Below are 19,054 nucleotides of genomic sequence, written 5' to 3' on the forward strand. Positions count from 1 at the left end.
GCGATTAGCAATTTGCTAATCGCAATTAAGGAATTTTAAGAAATCGCTAAAAAATAGCGAATTTCTAGATACATACCATTTAGCAATTCTCAAATAGCGAATCGCAAAAAATCGCTATTTGAGAATCGCTAAAGGGTATCTTGATACATCTGGCCCTTTGTTCTCTCTGACCCACTTAAATTACAGCTGCTACTGCCTGTTACCCAATTTGCTAGCTACCAATGTCTTCGCCTCAGAAGGCCGAGGTGGTCCTGCTGGGTTTCCAAAAATCAAACCTGCAGGTTATGCTGATAAGTGAGGCTCAAGCACTTAACTTCATGAGCCCTCCTCTGGCTGAAATGAAAAACCCTCCAGAAGTTTCAAATAACCACCAAGAGAGCCTTGGTATTCAAGCAACAACATGTAGAAAAAACAGAGACCCTAAGAAAGGTGGCATGGACTTGGGACAAGTTCCTGAGAGTTTGGATGAAACTGTGCCACTAACTCTAGTTCCACAAGCCTAGCTCAGTGTTTTTATAGCTTATTCTGCTGCCCCTCCCATCACTGCAGCCAAGAACCATGTTATATCATGTCATTTCATGCTTAGAGAACTGTGTATGCCATCCACTCCAGAGTCTCTGTATAAACTGGTGTCACTTGATTCCACGGAAGATGATTGTCCATGTGTGTCACTAATGCCTCTTCAATAAATAATAATACAGGGCCAGATGAAGGTGGCCAAATACCGAGCGAATTTCTGCGTTACCGACCGGTATTTGGCTGAGTGCAATCTAGGTGAGTTGAAACCTACTTGCAAAATAAGGAATCGCAAAATAGTGATTCCTTTGGGCACATGCATCATTGTCAATTGCATTCGCAAACGGTGCGAATCGCAATTTCTAGCCGTTTGCGAATGCAATTGACAAATTTGGGATGCATCATGTTTTTCGCAATTTTTAGAAATCGCAATCATGTTGCGATTTCTAAAATTGCGATTGCATTTAAGAAATCGCAATTTTTGATTTCTTAAATGCAATGCATGAACATTTTAAATTAGCGAATTCGCAAATAGGGAGAGGTAAATTACCCTAAAGTTGACCTTCATGGTAATTTGCGAAAACTTTCAAAAATGCACAAAAGTGCATTTTTTAAAGTTTCATTTTACGGGCTTGTGTGTGTGAAAAATGCACTGAAAGTTATATTTCAGGGGTGCAGGGGGGTTCCTTTGGACCCCCCTGCACCCTTGAAATTGCATTCTCAATTTGCGATTCGCAAATTTCTAATCGCAAATTGAGAATGACTTCCCATTCATTCCTATGGGCCTCTAGGCCCATAGGAATCAATGGGAAGGGATTCCTTAATTGCGATTCGCAAATTGTGAATCGCAATTAAGGATTTTTAAGAAATCGCAAAAAAAATTGTGATTTCTTGATGCATAGCCTTTTGCGATTTCTTAATTGCGATTCCTTAATTTTCGCAATTAAGAAATCGCAAACGGCAACAGATGCATGTGGCAGTTAATTCCTTAAATGCAATGTACGTAGCACTAAAAATAGTGCACTTCAGCCTTAAGGATTCGCTAATTACCACCAACTTCAAGTTGGTGGTAAGTAGTGATTTCCTTTAAAAAAGCACTTTTTTGCTTTTTTAAATGTGCCATGTGGCACACATCCATGCCCTTAGGGCATGGATGTGTGCCACATGTGCACACATGCACATTTCACGGGTGCAACAGAGTGTCCTTTGGACACAATGGTACCCTTGAAATACCTCCCGGTATTAGCAATTCGGTAATACCGAATCGCTAATAGTGAATATCTTCCCATTCATTCCTATGAGCCTCCTCGCCCATAGGAATGTATGGCTAGGTATTCCTTAATAATGAATCTAAATTACCGATTCTTTATTAAGGAATGTTAAAGAATCTCTAATATTTTAGCGATTCCTACCTACATTCCATTTGGCGAGTCCTTAATAGCGATTCGGTAAAAATCGCTATTAAGGACTTCCTAAATTGAAGTTACCTACATCTGGCCCTAAATCTTACCTTGGAGTCTCCCTCTTAAGTAGTAAATATTTCACAAGGTGTATGTGGCTGCTGTGGAAGTCTCTGCTCATCCAGGCAGGGTCAGTTTGAGCGCTCATCCTTCTGGTGCTGATGTGTTGATGATTAAGATAGTAACAGGCACATGCATCAAAGGATTTTGCGATCGCAAACGGTGCGAATTGCAAAAATCGTCCATTTGCGATCGCAAAATCCTCTTTTGGAATGCATGAAGGGTCAAGGCCCTCGCAATTTAAGAATTCGCAAATATTTGCGAATTCTCAAATTGTGATTGCATTTAAGGAATCACATTTAAATGCAATGCATGAAACATTAAAAAATTGCGATTTCGCAATTAAGGGTAGCAAATTACCATGAGGTTGAACCTCATGGTAATTTGCGAAAACTTTGAAAAATGCACTTTTGTGCATTTTTCAAAGTTTCATGTTGTGCACACACATGCCCTTAGGGCATGTGTGTATATGTACACAGATTGATTTCAGGGGTGCAACAGGGTGTCCTTTGGACACCCCTGCACCCTTGAAATCGCATTCTCAATTTGCGATTCGCAAATTGCTAATCGCAAATTGAGAATGTCTTCCCTTTCATTCCTATGGGCCTCCATGCCCATAGGAATGAATGGGGAGGTATTCCTTAATTGCGACTCGCAATTTGCGACTCGCAATTAAGGAATATTAAGAAATCGCAATTTATTTAGCGATTTCTTGATGCATTGCATTTTGCAATTCCTTAATTGCGAATCCTTATTTTTCGCAATTAAGGAATCGCAAAATGCAATATTGATGCACGTGCCTGCATATCCATTGATTATCTGCGAACCCTCCAGCAGGGCATGGCGTATAACTAACTGGTCTTCGATATTTTGCAGGACACGGCTCCTGCTTTGCAAGCAGTGATCGCGCTCGTGCCTCGAATCTACACCAAGGGTGGTGCAAACACTGTGACCATACAATCCGGAGGCAGAAGCATTTCTACGTTCACCGTGAACCCCAGCAACAACATGGTGCTCCAGCAAACAGACGTCCTGCCCCTCCCAGGGTCCTACAAGATAGACGTCAGCGGAAATGGTTGTGTTTACTGCCAGGTAAGTGGAGGTTCCACTCACCCTCCTTCCCCTTGGTTTTCAACTTCTGTGGGTGGGGACTGGAAGTTTAAAGCTAGTTCATAGCGCTACCCATAGTTCACTTATACTCAGTTCTGTAACCTGCAAGGTACACGTTCGTTGCAGCAGGCACATGAACCGTCCGAGCTACTTTAGGATGAGTCAAAACTGCTCCGACCTCTCTCCAGCAGGAACATGAATCCCCAAACTTACCTTGACATTTTTATTGTTGCCAGAAAACTGGTGGACACTCAAGGAACACTGCAGCACCTGCTTTGAACCCATATATTATTCTTTAAACAATTCGCTCTAGCCCCTCTCTTCCCCCCACCTTCTCCAACCCATCCCCCTAAGGCCAGCGCCCGGTGCGGCTGCACCGGTCGCACCGCCCTAAAGCCAATCCTGCTCTAAAGCACGTGGATATTTAACATTTGAGAGACTCTCCCCTCAGTGAGTGGTAAGCTTCCTTCTGTCGGGTGTCACTACTGCCCCAGTACCCCTGCGCCTTTGGGGTCACGCCAGACCCGCTCTCCATGTCATCCGAGCACGCCCTTCCCTCCAGAAGCGTTTTAAAAAACACTTTTTTTTAAAACTTTATTTGTCATTTTGTTTTAGTGCAATAATCCACAATAAAGAGTGGCTCACTAGTGTTCTGGTGGTATGCAACTTTAAAAGGACTGCCCATTTTTACTCTGTCGGGCTGCCTGCCAGTGAAATAGTTATACCGCATTTTATTATTCGGGCTGCAGGGCTTGCACATCTATTAAACACATTTTTCACGTTTGACCAGGTTTAGTTTCAATTTCATTTGCATGCGTGGATTAAAAGATGGAAAATGGATTTTACGTTTTTTTATTTTATTTTGGGGTTTCTCCTCTCTCTTTAAAGAGGTGTCCCGAACTCGCCTACAGTGGAGCTATTCTGTATTTATGAATCCTTTATGGGTTCCGGAGTGGCGTGCTACTCGCCAGAAAAGCGCTTCAACACCCATCAGGGGTAACAAGTGCTATATGACTGCAAATCTTTCTTCCCCTTTTATCCCTCCGCTATCCTTCTCACTCCAAGTAACTGACTAATATCCACCACTGAAATGGCTTCATATTTCACCATATTAATTCACCACTAATCCTTTATAGGCTTCCTGAATAGCGTGCGTCAACAAGCGCTATATAAATACAAACCTTTGTCCTCCTCTATCCTTCTGCTATCATTCCAAATCCAAATAACTGACTAACCTATCCACCACTTAAAATGTACTTGCATGTTTCACTATACTAACTCAACACTAATCCTCTCTGGGTCCCGGAGTAGCTTGCTACCCGCCGAAAAAGCGCTTCGACGCCTTGTCAGGGGTAGTAAGCGCTATATAAATGCAATTACATTACAATACAACTACAATATAGAACTGGTGCAACAGGTAATCTTTTCCCTCCTGTTCAGAATGTCACTTCTTTCCCATGCCTTGCCTTCTTTGCTTGCAGACGACTGTGAAATACAACGTCAAACCAGAAAACATGAAGCAGACGTTCAGCGTGGACGTGCAGATTTCACCCGCGACCTGTGAAAATGGTGACGCAAAAAAGATTGACATCAACATCACCATGAGGTAACGCATCTTCCCCCCTTCCTGACAATAGGTCCCTTTCCAAGGGAATAGCTTTTCCTGCTGGTACAATCTCACCCTTTTCCAAGATGTCACACCCTGTGTAGTCACATTCTCATTCAGAGGTGGTGGGGTGGAGTTTCTAGTGATCTGAGACCTTCCTACGGAGAAGCGCCTCGCTGTCTTTAACCCCTCCCATGCTCATGACGAGCTGAGCTCGTCATGAGCCACGGTTGCCGTGTGCTCGTGACGAGCTCAGCTCCTCATAACGGCTCCAGCGCTCGCACGCGGGGCTAATTCCCCCGCTCTGCTGAGCGTTCCAAAGAAACAGGTGTGGCCGTGACGTGCTGAGCTCCTCATAACGGCTCCAGCGCTCGCACGCGGGGCTAATTCCCCCGCTCTGCTGAGCATTCCAAAGAAACGGGTGTGGCTGTGATGAGCTGAGCTCGTCATGAGCACACGGCCTCCGTGGCTCATGAGCACCGGGGCGCTGTGCGCGCCCCCGCCCCCCAGCACAGCGGGGGAATTACCTCCGCGGCCAAGGGGTTAAAGGATTTCTGGGTGCTTAGTTGAGGTGCTGCGACAATCTGACCAAAGAGAGAGTGCATCACGTCAGATATTTGGAAACATACATGTGACATGTGTAGGAGGAGGTAGTCCGCCTATCTAGTGCAGATGAGGTTTTGTGAAAGAGGTCAGATATGGATTTGGTACGGAGACCAACTTTAATATGGACTTTGGCCTGATGACGATCTTGGTGGATGGGATACCCCGTACAAGTTCCAAAGGATCTAATGGAATTGTAATACAGCGGACGGGATATCTGTCACGTTTGCGATGGAGTAACCCAGTCCGCCAAAGTCGTAATCAGGCCCGTGGAATGGAGACCAGTCTGGTCCTTCTTTGGTCTGGTGACCCCTGCACAGAGCCGGAAGCCAACGAGTGGTCGTGAGTTAAGTCTGAACTCCACTATGGGTCTTGATGACAGCTCTATGGCAGCCAACACTGAAACTTTAAAATTTCCCAGAAGGAGGGTGTCTCTGAGAATAATAGGGGCTCAGCTGGGTTGGTCACGTTGATGAATGCCCCACTTTAGAGTCTGATGGTGATAGATGCTATTTTTGGTTTTAATCCTTTGGTAGCCTACACAACCGTTCACCCCTAGAGCGGTATCCGGGTGCATGGGTACGGTACCCTCTAGGGTGACTGTTGGTGCAAACAGATTGGAGCACCCAATGCACTTTCATGCCAAAGCCACACTTAACACCCTTCGCCGCGGGGCTAATTCCCCCGCGGCGCGGGTAGAGGGGGGCCGCGCGTGACGCTGCAGTGCTTGTGACGAGCTTGGCTCGTCACGCTGCACGGTGGCGCTGTGCTCATGACGAGCTGAGCTCGTCATGACCACGCCCGTTTAATGGAACGCCCAGCACAGCAAGGGAATTATCCCTGCATGGGTTTCCACGGCGGTTATGACGAGCTCAGCTCGTCGTGAGCACAGCGCCGCTGTGCCTCATGACGAGCTGAGCTCGTCATGAGCACAGAAAGAGTTAAGGAAGATCCACTGAACAAAAGTGTCTTCAGGGCTTTTCTAAAGATCAATGTGAGTAGGCCAGGGTTGTAGAATTGTATTGGCCCTACGCTCCCCTAAAGGAGAGTAGGGCCAATATACAGTACAGGATGGATTATCTGTAGTGAACTTGCCCGTGCATAAGGAAGGATGCATTTTGGTAGGAGAACCTTAATCAGAAGTCTTCACACATCAGGGGCTAAATGTAGGTAATTCTATTTTACCACTTCTTAAATACCGAATTTTACCGATTCGGTATTTAAGAAGTGGTAAAATAGAGGGGGGGGGATGGAGGTGTTTCAGAATCGGTAAATACCGAATCGTTAAGATTCGGTATTTACCGATTCTGTAAATACCGATTCGGTAATGCCCATTGATTCCTATGGGCATTGAAGCCCATAGGAATCAATGGGCAATACCGAATCGGTATTTACCGATTCGGTAAATACCGATTCCAGCAAGGGTGCAGGGGGTGTCACTTTGCATTTTACAGGTATGTGCGCCATGTGGCACACAGACATGCCCTAAGGGCATGTCTATCTGTCACATGGCATAGGTGTGCATGCACAGATGTGCATGCACACCTGGATTCGGTATTTTACCACACAATAGGATTGGGTGGTAAAATACCGAATTCTGAAGGCCTGTAGCACTGTAAACAGTGCTACCTACATCTTGGATTTACCGAATCGGTAAAATATCCGATTCGGTATTTTACAGATTCGGTTAATTTACCGAATCTGTAAAATGATTCCCCTACATCCCAAAAACCCATTACCGGTTGGTAACGGCCGAAATCGGCCGTTACCGGCCGGTAAATGGCCACCTACATCTGGCCCCTGGTGTCCTATATTGATCAGTGGCAGATGGAGACGTGCACGCAGGGCAAACAAATGGGTCCGCCGCCGACACGGCACAGCCCTGACAGAAGGCCTCCATGCACACATGCCTCCTACTCTTTATTGAACCCCTGATGAACCCCTCAATCCCTGGGGTGCCCATGCACCTCACTGCACCCCTAGTATGCCACTATAGTTGAGGGGTTGAGAGGTACAAATAACCCTCAAAGCTGCCTCCTGCATCTAATAAAGGATCACACTGAGGCAACTTTTCCACTTTAGGGAGACCAGGCTCTCCATAGCATATCAGCAATCATGCATTATATGACATTTTTGTAGAAGGGATAACTGAACCCAGCTGCACTGTTTGAATGTTTGTTATTATGTTTACAGCTGCCAATTTCAAAGTTGTATTGATAAAAAAAATGTGTTTGTCAATCTGGTGGGCCCTGATGAAATGTTTTTACATGATGGGCGCATAACATTAGAAAGTTTGAAGATCACTGCCCTAGATGCTAAAGACATCATAAGTGTGCATTCAGGCTTAAAACTCAATCTTATTTACTAAGAATGATCATTGCTCCTTTGGTGTTGTTTCTCAGTCTGTCTCTGAGGCTGCGGTGGCAAACTTTTTGTGTAGTGTAATAGCAGGGGCGGCTGGTGACATTTGAAAGTGGTGCGGCGTAAACTAATTTGCATATTGCACCGCAGCGAGCGCAGCGAGCGAGCGCAGCGAGCGTGCCCGAACCACCTTGCATCCCTCCATACATCATTCATGCATCCACCCATCCATCCACCCACCCACCCATCCATCCACCAATTCTGCATCCATCCTGCATCCATCATTCATTCATGCATCCACCCATCCATCCAGCATCCATCATTCATTCATGCATTCACCCATCCATCCATCCACCCATCCATCCTGCATCCATCATTCATTCATGCATCCACCCATCCATCCATCCACCCATCCATCCTGCATCCATCATTCATTCATGCATCCACCCATCCACCCATCCATCCACCCATCCATCCACCAATTCTGCATCCATCCTGCATCCATCATTCATTCATGCATCCACCCATCCATCAGCCATCATTCATTCATGCATTCACCCATCCATCCATCCACCCATCCATCCTGCATTCATCATTCATTCATCATTCATTCATGCATCCATTCATCCATCCATCCTGCATCCATCATTCATTCATGCATCCACCCATCCATCCATCCACCCATCCATCCACCAATTCTGCATCCATCCTGCATCCATCATTCATTCATGCATCCACCCATCCATCAGCCATCATTCATTCATGCATTCACCCATCCATCCATCCACCCATCCATCCTGCATCCATCATTCATTCATGCATCCACCCATCCATCCATCCACCCATCCATCCTGCATCCATCATTCATTCATGCATCCACCCATCCATCCATCTATCCACCCATCCATCCTGCATCCATCATTCATTCATCCACCCATCCACCCATCCATCCATCCATCCACCCATCCAGCATCCATCCATCCATCATTCATTCATTCATGCATCCATCCATCCATCCACCCATCCACCCATCCACCCATCCACCCATCATCCATCCTGCATCCATTCATGCATCCACCCATCCATCCATCCATCCATCATTCATTTATGCACCCATCCATCCACCCTGCATTTGAATTTGAATTTGAATTTAAAAGCATTTATACAGCGCTCGTTTACCAGGCGGTTTCATGGCGCTAGTGGGGGACAGTGGGCGGCAGCAACAGAACGGATCTAAGTCAGGTAGGCTTGCGTGAAGAGGAAGGTTTTGAGGTTCTTCCGAAACAAAAGGTAAGAAGGAGAAGTGCGCAGGGTGGCATGGAGGGAGTTCCAAAAGGTGGGAGCCAAGACAGCAAAATTCGATCCGCCCGCTTTCTGTTTTTTAAAACGGGGAATGGCAAGGAGGGCCGAATAGGCGGAGCGAAGTTCTCTGCCAGGGTGGTAAGACTTAATGGCAGAACAGATAAATTCGGGAGCAGTGCCCACTCTGGCCTGATAAGTGAGGCAGCCAAGTTTAAAGAGGGCACGCTCTTTTATTGGGAGCCAATGCAGTGTTTTGAGCAGTGGGGTGGCCCAATGGTATTTGGGCAAGCCGTGGATCAGGCGAGCTGCCTGGTTCTGCACCAGTTGCAAACGGTGGATCGCGTAAGCAGGGGCCCCATTGTAGACTATGTTACCGTAGTCTATACGGGATAATACCATGGCCAATACAATTACTTTCAAAGCAGAGGGAGAAAAGAAACGGGAGACTTTCCGAATTATTCTAAGGGAAAAAAAACAAGAGGAAACCACGGAACTAACTTGTGAATGGACAGTGAGTTGAGAATTGAGGAAAATCCCCAGGGTTTTTACTTTGGGCACAGGGAGTGGGGGAGCACCAAGGGAAGGGGGCCAAAAGGAGGGGGACCATGGACTGCAACCACCTCCGGTCAAAACCAGCTCGGTCTTGTCCGGGTTGAGTTTGAGGTGGTTGCAGTTCATCCAATCGTGAATGAACGTCATTACTGTCTGGACGTTCAAAGCAGATGAAGAAGAGTGGGATAGATTGAAGATTAGCTGGAGGTCATCCGCGTAATTAAACACGGTGACCTCCAGCTGCTGTAACATAAAAATGAGGGGGAAGATATAAAGGTTAAACAAAAGGGGGGAAAGTGATGAGCCCTGGGGGACCCCGCACTCTACCTTGCGGGAGGCCGCAGCGTAGCCAGCCAGACGGACCGCTTGAGTTCTCCCAGCAAGAAAGGACTCAAGCCATGAATAGGCCAAGCCTTCTATGCCCGCAGCCCTGACACGGTGGAGGAGGATGGAATGGTCCACCGTGTCGAAAGCGGCGGACAGGTCGAGGAGTATCAGGGCTTGCGGAAGGTTGGTGTCAATACCTTCGCGCAATTTGTCCATTACTGAGATGACCACTTTCTCTGTAGAGTGCATGGGGCGAAAACCTGCTTGACAAGAGGAGAGGCAATGATTTGCCTCGATGTGAGTGGTCAGGGTAGCGGTGATATGAGTTTCGAGGACTTTTGCAAGGTAAGGTAAGAGTGAAATGGGACGGTAACTGGAGAGGGAAGATGAGTCGGCGTCCGTTTTTTTTAGAATTGGTATAACAATCGCCGATTTGTGTGGACTGGGGACAGAACCGTGTGTGAGTGAGTCATTAAGAAGGGTCAGGGGAGGTGTAGGACAAGCTGAGTAAATTTCATTGAGAATACGAGCAGGAGCAAAGTCCAGGGGGGAGCCAGATTTGACCCGATGAAGAAGAGGGAGGAGAGTGTCGTTAGTTAATAATGGAAAATTGGTTAGCTTGACGGTAGTGATGGGTGGGGACGGGGTGACAAAAGTGGGGGAGGGCAGGGGAATGTTGAGTTTGATTTTGACCACTTTATCTATAAAGAACTCATTGAGCGAGTCGCAGAGGGGCTGGGACGGGGGGATGGTGACCGTGGCTCTGCTGGATGATGCTAGTTCGTGAATGGTGGAGAAAATTTCCTTTGATTGAGACTCAGCTGTCAATATCCTGTTGGTATAGTATTCGGTTTTTGCCTCAAGAATGCCCTTCTTGTAGGTTTGTAAAGTAGACAAGTAGGTTGCTTTTTGAGCGGGATTGTAAGTACTTCTCCAAGCTCGCTCGGCCCTTCTTGCAGCTAGTTTCAATGCCTTAAGGTCCGATGTGAACCAGCGATTGGCTGTGTGGGCCCGTTTGACTGTAAGCCGCCTTAAGGGAGCGAATTCATCGCCCGCCGCAGTGAGCCAGAGGTTAATGGCGGCCAGCTGAGAGGCAGCTGAGAGGCCAGATACGTCATGATTGGTTTTGGCCAGGGCTGAGCAAAGAGAAGGCATATCTGTTTTGCCCCATTTTCAAACCCAGATGTTTTTGGGGAGCGGAGGTTTGACCGTGGGCGCCAGGGCAAGAGAGAACGTGATGATAGAGTGGTCCGACCACGAGCATGGAGATATGGTGGGGGGTGTAGACGGAACGTTCAGTGACCAGATTTGGTCAAGTGCGTGACCATGGATGTGGGTAGGGCTATGGATCAGTGGCAGAAAGTTTATACTGTTCATAAGGTTGGTAAACTCCTTAGATTGGGGACTTTCGGCAGGGTCATTAGGCCAGAAGTTAAGGTCCCCTAGGACCAATACCGAAGAGTTGTTGATTACCAAGGTAGCCAGAAGAGTCTGAATATTGGAAAGAAATGAGGGGGTGGGTTGGGGAGGGCGATAGATTAAGACAAAAGTGAGGGGGGCCAGGTAGGAGGTAGAGCGAGCCACCAAGTGGTCCACATCAGGGATAGGGGGAGATGGGAGAACTTGAAAATTGAGATCAGTACGAGCTATTAGGGTCACTCCTCCACCCCGCTTGCCTTCTGGGCGATCCGCTCGAATAGCGGAGTATGAAGATGGTAGGGCGGCATGCACGTTGGGCAGGGAGTCGGTCTTGAACCAGGTCTCAGTTAAAAATAAAAGATCTGGTTCGTGGGAGTCGATGTAGTTAAATAGTTCGTATTTATGGTTGACTGCAGACCTAGTGTTCAGGAGGGCAGCCGAGGTATTGAACAGAGGGGCAGAAGGACCTGGGGGGGAGAGGAATAGGAAGGGGTGTGGGAGGTAGTGAGGCTAGATGTGATACTATCCCGGGGGGGGAGTGAGGTGAGGGGGTGTGTAGACCAAGATGTTGAAGATAGGTCAAGGTGGAAAGGTCGATGGAACCAGGGGCCCAATGCTGGCATAACTGGGAAGGTGAATAAGTAACAGAACCGGCAGCGTCTCGTGCCCCTGGCCCCGGTCGGCCGCGGACGGGCGCAGACGGGCTTAACTCAGGCGCAACTCCGGCGCGCCTCCGTCGCGCCCGCTGCGCTCGTCCACTGCGCTGATGCATGGGGGACGTTTAAATAGGCTGGTCACGAGGGTGGGCGGAGTTAGCAGGGCGGGTTGGGAGGGGTTTTTGATGGATGCAGGATGGATGGATGGGTGGATGGATGGATGGGTGGATGCATGAATGAATGATGGATGCATCCATCCTGCATCCATCATTCATTCATCCACCCATCCTGCATCCATCCTGCATCCATCATTCATTCATGCATCCACCCATCCATTCATCCACCCATCATTCATCCTGCATCCATTCATGTGTCCACCCATCCATCCACCCATCCTGCATGCATCATTCATTCATTCACCCATCCATCCATCCACCCATCCATCCTGCATCCATCATTCATTCATGCATCCACCCATCCATCCATCCATCCATCCTGCATCCATCATTCATTCATGCATCCACCCATCCATCCACCCATCCATCCACCAATTCTGCATCCATCCTGCATCCATCATTCATTCATGCATCCACCCATCCATCATCCATCATTCATTCATGCATTCACCCATCCATCCATCCACCCATCCATCCTGCATCCATCATTCATTCATGCATCCACCCATCCATCCACCCATCCATCCTGCATCCATCATTCATTCATGCATCCACCCATCCATCCACCCATCCATCCTGCATCCATCATTCATTCATCCACCCATCCACCCATCCATCCATCCATCCATCCATCATTGATTCATTCATGCATCCATCCATCCATCCATCCACCCATCCACCCATCCACCCATCCATCATCCATCCTGCATTTATTCATGCATCCACCCATCCATCCATCCATCATTCATTCATGCACCCATCCATCCACCCTGCATCCATCCTGCATCCATCATTCATTCATCCACCCATCCTGCATCCATCCTGCATCCATCATTCATTCATGCATCCACCCATCCATTCATCCACCCATCATTCATCCTGCATCCATTCATGTGTCCACCCATCCATCCACCCATCCTGCATCCATCATTCATTCATGCACCCATCCATCCACCCTGCATCCACCCTGCATCCATCCTGCATCCATCATTCATTCATCCACAAATCCTGCATCCATCCAGCATCCATCATTCATTCATGCATCCATTCATCCACCCATCATTCATCCATCATCCATCCATCCATCCACCCATCCTGCATCCATCATTCATTCATGCACCCATCCATCCACCCTGCATCCATCATTCATTCATCCACCCATCCAGCATCCATCCATCCATCATTCATTCATCCATCCATCCATCCACCCATCCATCTATCCACCCATCCATCATCCATCCTGCATCCATTCCTGCATCCATTCATTCATCTACCCATCCACCCATCCTGCATCCATCATTCATTCATGCATCCACCCATCCATTCATCCACCCATCATTCATCCTGCATCCATTCATGCATCCACCCATCCACCCATCCTGCATCCATCATTCATGTATTTTTATGACCATATAACTTGCACACAGCTTGTCAGTGTTTAATACCAGTCTCGAACCTTGTACTCCAGCACCAATGATACATGATTAATATTAATTGTTTTTAAAACATGTATTTATTCGACACCAATTTCACACCTTAGTCGGAACATCATTTTTATTTGTTTTTTAAAATATCTATTTATTTAACACCAAAGTAAGTCATGTATACATTTTTATGGTTCGATAAGAGGCTCGAACCTGGTTTCCCAGCACCAAAGTCGGCCGTGCTATCCGTCAGGGGTTTTGTAACCGGGCTATGTATTGACCAGCCAATCCTGGCGCTGTATGCAGCGCCAGGATTGGCTGGGGGGGCACCATAACTCCTCGCCCAGTCGCCCTGTGTAACCCCGGGGGCTGCGGCCCGCCCCCTGGTCCTCTCTCTAAGGGGGAATTCACAGGAAAACGATCTGCGCATGCGCGGGCATGTTTGTGCCCAAAAATACACTTGCGCAGCTGCAGCAGCCCGATCCTCCCCCCCCCCCCCCCCCCTTGCGCACTCCGGGAAGGTCGGGTGTCTCCCAGTTTCCCGGCCGGCAGATAGCGCGATTTTTAAAAATAATTGTGTTTGGCTTCTAGTGACGACGTGGTGGGTCCATGGGGCTTAGTGGGGCTACGCCCCTACGCCCCAATGGACGCACCGCGCCTGTGTAATAGTATTCAGGACTGGCACAAACCATCCCCTTTGGCGACTTGTGCCCTAACCTGGGGTCCGATTCACAGAACTAACTTAAGACAAAATTCTAAACTTACTACTTTTGGTATTCACAGAAGGCATTTAGTAGTAGTAAAGTTAGGATTTTGTCTTAAGTTTGATTTAAGTCTGTCTTAAGTCCGTCTAAGACAAACTTAAGACAGACTTAAGACAGACTTAAGACAAACTTAAGACAGACTTAAGGTAGACTTAAGACAGACTTAAGACAGACTTAAGACAGACTTAAGACAGACTTAAGACAGATTTAAGACAGACTTAAGTTAGGATTTTATCTTAAGTTTGCCTTAAGTCTGTCTTAAGTCTGTCTTAAGTCCATCTTAAGTCCGTCTTAAGTCTGCCTTAAGTCTGCCTTAAGTCTGTCTTAAGTGTCTTAAGTCTGTCTTAAGTCTGTCTTAAGTCTGTCTTAAGTCCGTCTTAAGTCCATCTTAAGTCCGTCTTAAGTCTGTCTTAAGTCTGTCTTAAGTCTGTCTTAAGTCAAACTTAAGACAAAATCCTAACTTTACTACTACTAAATGCCTTCTGTGAATACCAAAAGTAGTAAGTTTAGGATTTTGTCTTGTTAGTTCTGTGAATCGGCCCCATTGTTACCATTAGATATGGTCCAACCACTTCACCATTTTGAGGGCAAACACAGGAAACATGCAGAATGGAGATGAACCTTCAGAGGTTTTCTCTAATCTGGTGTCGTGCGTCTCCATTTTGTCCAGTTACGAGTCCATTTTGTCTTACACCTACTACGAAAATGGCGACCCTTCACCTCCGAGATTCTAAAAACATGGTGGCCTTTCACTTATTGGTGAAAATACATATGTCACATGTCTTTGACCTTCAAATGTGTCACACCCTTCTGACCCCAATGTCTAAAGATGTCATATTACCCACTAATGGCTTACAAAAGAAGTCATATCCTACAGCAGTGGCATAGGAATGAAGCCGTATCCTCCCAGTAATGACACAAATAAATGTTTCTCGTGTGACAATAGTCTGAGATAGGTGCCTTTTTTTAGGTTAAATGACAGCTATAACCAAAAAACCCTAGTCTCTATTGCTATATTTTTACCTTATTAGCACATCTATTGGACGTATATGATTATAGCAAGACGGGGCATATTAGCAAGAACCTCGTTAAAATTATCACTGTTTTAGCGGCAGGAAACTGTCGATAAAACGGCGATAATGGGCTTGCAAATATGCGTTATTGAATTCCAATAGAAGCCCAGGTTAGATGTGTAGGACAACTAACCTGGGCATCTATTGGAATTCTATAACGCATATTAGCAAGCCCATTATCGCAGTTTTAGCGGCAGTTTCCTGCCACTAAAACGGCGATAATTTTAACGAGGTTCTTGCTAATATGCCCCGAAATTCCTTACAAAAGATAAGAGGGGATGATTTACTATAAAACCCTCTGAAATCACCATCAATTCAGTGAGGTCTTTGGCCCACATTGTTGCCCTAGATTCTGTTCGAGATTTTCCCAATTGAACCTGGTCGAGTGACGTGCGGTTACAGCCCTCGACGAATGCTGATAAAGCATCTGGCTGTTGAGTATTTTTCTTTTCAGAGAAAACTCCCTTCATGTCCTCTTGATAATCTCAGCACCTTGCTGTCAATAGGTATGCAGGTAGTCGTCTCCTAAGAAACTCTAGATGCAAGGTAATCCACTCCATGCTGTCATGGTTAGCACATAAAGTAGGTCTTAGGGTGTTAGGTTGATGAATGGATTTCTCACTATGTTAGAAATGTTCATATTATTCTCCTTGTTGGTCACACGCCTTGTGTGGTTACTCTTCATAAGCTAAGCAACACAACTAGAATTAGAATGTTGAAACACACACTTTTTAAACCATAAACTGTCCCCAACTTAGTACAATGCGGGAAACATCCTTTATAACACAACTTTTACCACGCAGTGCTATTACAACGCAGGTTTTACAACGAAAACCATTACAACGCATTGCGCTGGGAGGCGCTCTAGGATAGGGAATAGATTTAATTTACTATCCAACACCTTCCCTACTATCCACGGGGACTGGAGTTGGAATAGTAAATTAAACTATTCACTATCCAGCACCCCAAAGCGCTATGCGTTGTAATGGTATGCGTTGTAAAAACTGCGTTGTAACAGCATGCGTGGTAAAAGGATGCGTTGTAACGTCATACATCCGTACAATGCTTATGTGTGATCTTGTAAAGATCGACATTGGCTTTGCAGGACCACTGCTTCCCTAAAACCTTTTTCAGGATTGTTTGTAACCTAGAAAACACTGACGTCACATCAACCAGAGAGTTGAGTATGAGTCTACATCAACTTGGACTTTCTCGTTCAAGCGTTGGTGCATTGAGCTAAGTTCAGCCATACATGGGTGGGAAATTCAGACATGGTAGGACTCCGCCTACAGACTCAGTTTACACAACAGTGGACGGTCATCGTCTCGAAGGGTATTTTTGGAGGATTGTTTGGGGGTGGGTAGAGTATATTGTGGGTGACTGTATTAAGTACACTAAGGCTGATCCCTTCACTGTCTAGAACACAGCTTTGAAATACAAATGTTTAGCATCTTAGGAGGAAGATAAAAAGTGTCATACCCTTCTCTGACCCATATATCGATTGGTCGAACTAATGCGTCTCCTTGTTCCTTATTCAATCAGCTACACTGGAAAGAACAACGCCTCCAACATGGTCTTGGTGGATGTGCAGCTTTTGTCTGGTTTCCAACCTATGGAGTCCAACCTAACAGCGGTAAGGACGCAAGAGAATCTGCAGATAGCTGGCAATTCTTAGGAATGGAGGTATGGAGTGACGGTTCTTTATCACCTTCGCCGCGGGGCTAATTCCTCCGCGGCGCAGGGGGGAAGGGGAGCCACGCGCGGCGCCGCGGTGCTTGTGACGAGCTCGGCTCCTCGCGCTGCACGGTGAGGCTGTGCTTAGGATGAGCTGAGCTCGTCATGACCACGCCGGTTTAATGGAACGCCCAGCACAGCAGGGGAATTATCCCCGCGTGGGTGTTCCACGGCGGTTATGACGAGCTCAGCTCGTCATGAGCGCAGCACCACTGTGCCTCATGACGAGCTGAGCTCGCCATGAGCACCGAAAGAGTTATATGAAAGTTCTCTGCTTTAAGAATATGCCCAAAAGCCCAGACTTTGTCATTCTGAGAGTAGGAGAGACCTGCCCCGTCCTGTGCTTTCCTCTCGCAAATACACCGATATCTCCTGGAGCCCTGACTGTCCAGTGCTAGCCTCATATCAGATATAGGACAAGTTCCCGGTGCCCTGACTTCCCTGTACTCTGCTGCATCAGATGCAGTAATATATGGGAAATATCCTTTACGATGCAACTTTTACCACGCAGTGCCTTTACAAAGCAGGTTTTTCAACGCAAGTCATTACAACGCATTGCGCTGGGGGGCGCTCTAGGATAGGTAATAGTTTAATTTACTATCCAACACCTTCCCTACTATCCACGGGGACTGGAGTTGGAATAGTACATTAAACTATTCACTATACAGCACCCCCCAACGCAAGTCGTTGTAACGACTTGCGTTGAAAAACCTGCGTTGTTAAAGCATGCGTGGTAAAAGCATGCGTTGTAACAACGTACATCCGTTAATATATCCCTGCACCCTGACCTGAGAGCCTGGTCTTTGCCCACACTTTCTTCTCTCACCTACGGGATTTCCCAAAATGCACGGAGAGTGTCCTCTGCTCTCCTCTGTGAAGTGCAGAAATATTCCCCAGAGCCCTGGTTCTGTCCTTTACTCTCCTCTCTCAGTATAGGTATAGCTTTAAGAGGCCTGACCTTGTCCTCTTCTATTCTCTGTCACTATATGTATATGTCAGAACCCCTTTCAGAGGGCCACAGGCCAAGCAGGGGCTCCTGGGCCCACCCATGTACTCTTGATGTCTTAGTTCTGTCTTTCTATGGATGCTGAGTAACTGGGCCAAGGACTCTATCAGCACTTGACTCTAATGTATGTGTGGTGTGAGAGGGCCAAGGCTCCCTCAGGGGATGGGGTGGGTGGGGGTGGATACAGGATAGAGAACACAGACTCAACTCAGCATGGTCGCCGGAATAGCTCGTTGTCCAGTCAAATACTTACTTTTATGAATTAAGAAAAGTATTTTATTTCTACCACCAACCAACACAAAGGACATTTAGGACCTCCAAAAACAATTGCATAGTTCCCCTTGAGGTCAGGACCCTAGTGTTACTATGGTGATTCCCTATCCCACTCCCTCGTCGATCGAGGTAGCGATAATGGTTAATCCCTATTCACTTTTAGTAATCTAGGCTGGCCCATAGAACCCTAACTGTCCTGTGCTCCCCTCTTCACAAGTTTAGGTGTAGGGCCAGAGCCCTTCTTGTCCCGTGCTCTCCTTTTCATAGGTTTAGGTACAGCCCCAGGGCCCTGCCTGTCCCGTGCTCTACTCTTCACAGGTTTAGGTACAGCCCCAGAGCTCTGATTGCCTCGTGCGCTCCTCTTCAGAGGTTTAGGTACAGCCCCAGAGCCCTGCCGGTCCCGTGCTCTACTCTTCACAGGTTTAGGTACAGCCCCAGAGCTCTGATTGCCTCGTGCGCTCCTCTTCAGAGGTTTAGGTACAGCCCCAGAGCCCTGCCGGTCCCGTGCTCTACTCTTCACAGGTTTAGGTATAGCCTGTAGAGCCCTGATTGCCCCGTGCTCTCCTCTTCACAGGTTTAGTTATGGCCCCAGAGCCCTGATTGTCCCGTAATCTCTTCTTCATAGGTTTAGG

General features: G+C 47.1%; 1 protein-coding gene across 1 annotated transcript in view; it reads left to right on the forward strand.

The window, feature by feature from the left end:
- LOC144768004 (ovostatin-like) overlaps nt 1-19,054 on the forward strand; it is a 249,450-nt gene that overhangs the window by 202,102 nt on the left and 28,294 nt on the right. Inside the window, exons 30-32 of the mRNA XM_078651396.1 lie at nt 2,913-3,128; nt 4,628-4,752; nt 16,952-17,042. Of these exons, the coding sequence (XP_078507522.1) occupies nt 2,913-3,128; nt 4,628-4,752; nt 16,952-17,042 (432 nt within the window). The remainder of the gene's footprint in view (nt 1-2,912; nt 3,129-4,627; nt 4,753-16,951; nt 17,043-19,054) is intronic.

Source organism: Lissotriton helveticus, chromosome 7 (assembly GCF_964261635.1).
Source record: "Lissotriton helveticus chromosome 7, aLisHel1.1, whole genome shotgun sequence".
Taxonomy (NCBI): domain Eukaryota; kingdom Metazoa; phylum Chordata; class Amphibia; order Caudata; family Salamandridae; genus Lissotriton; species Lissotriton helveticus.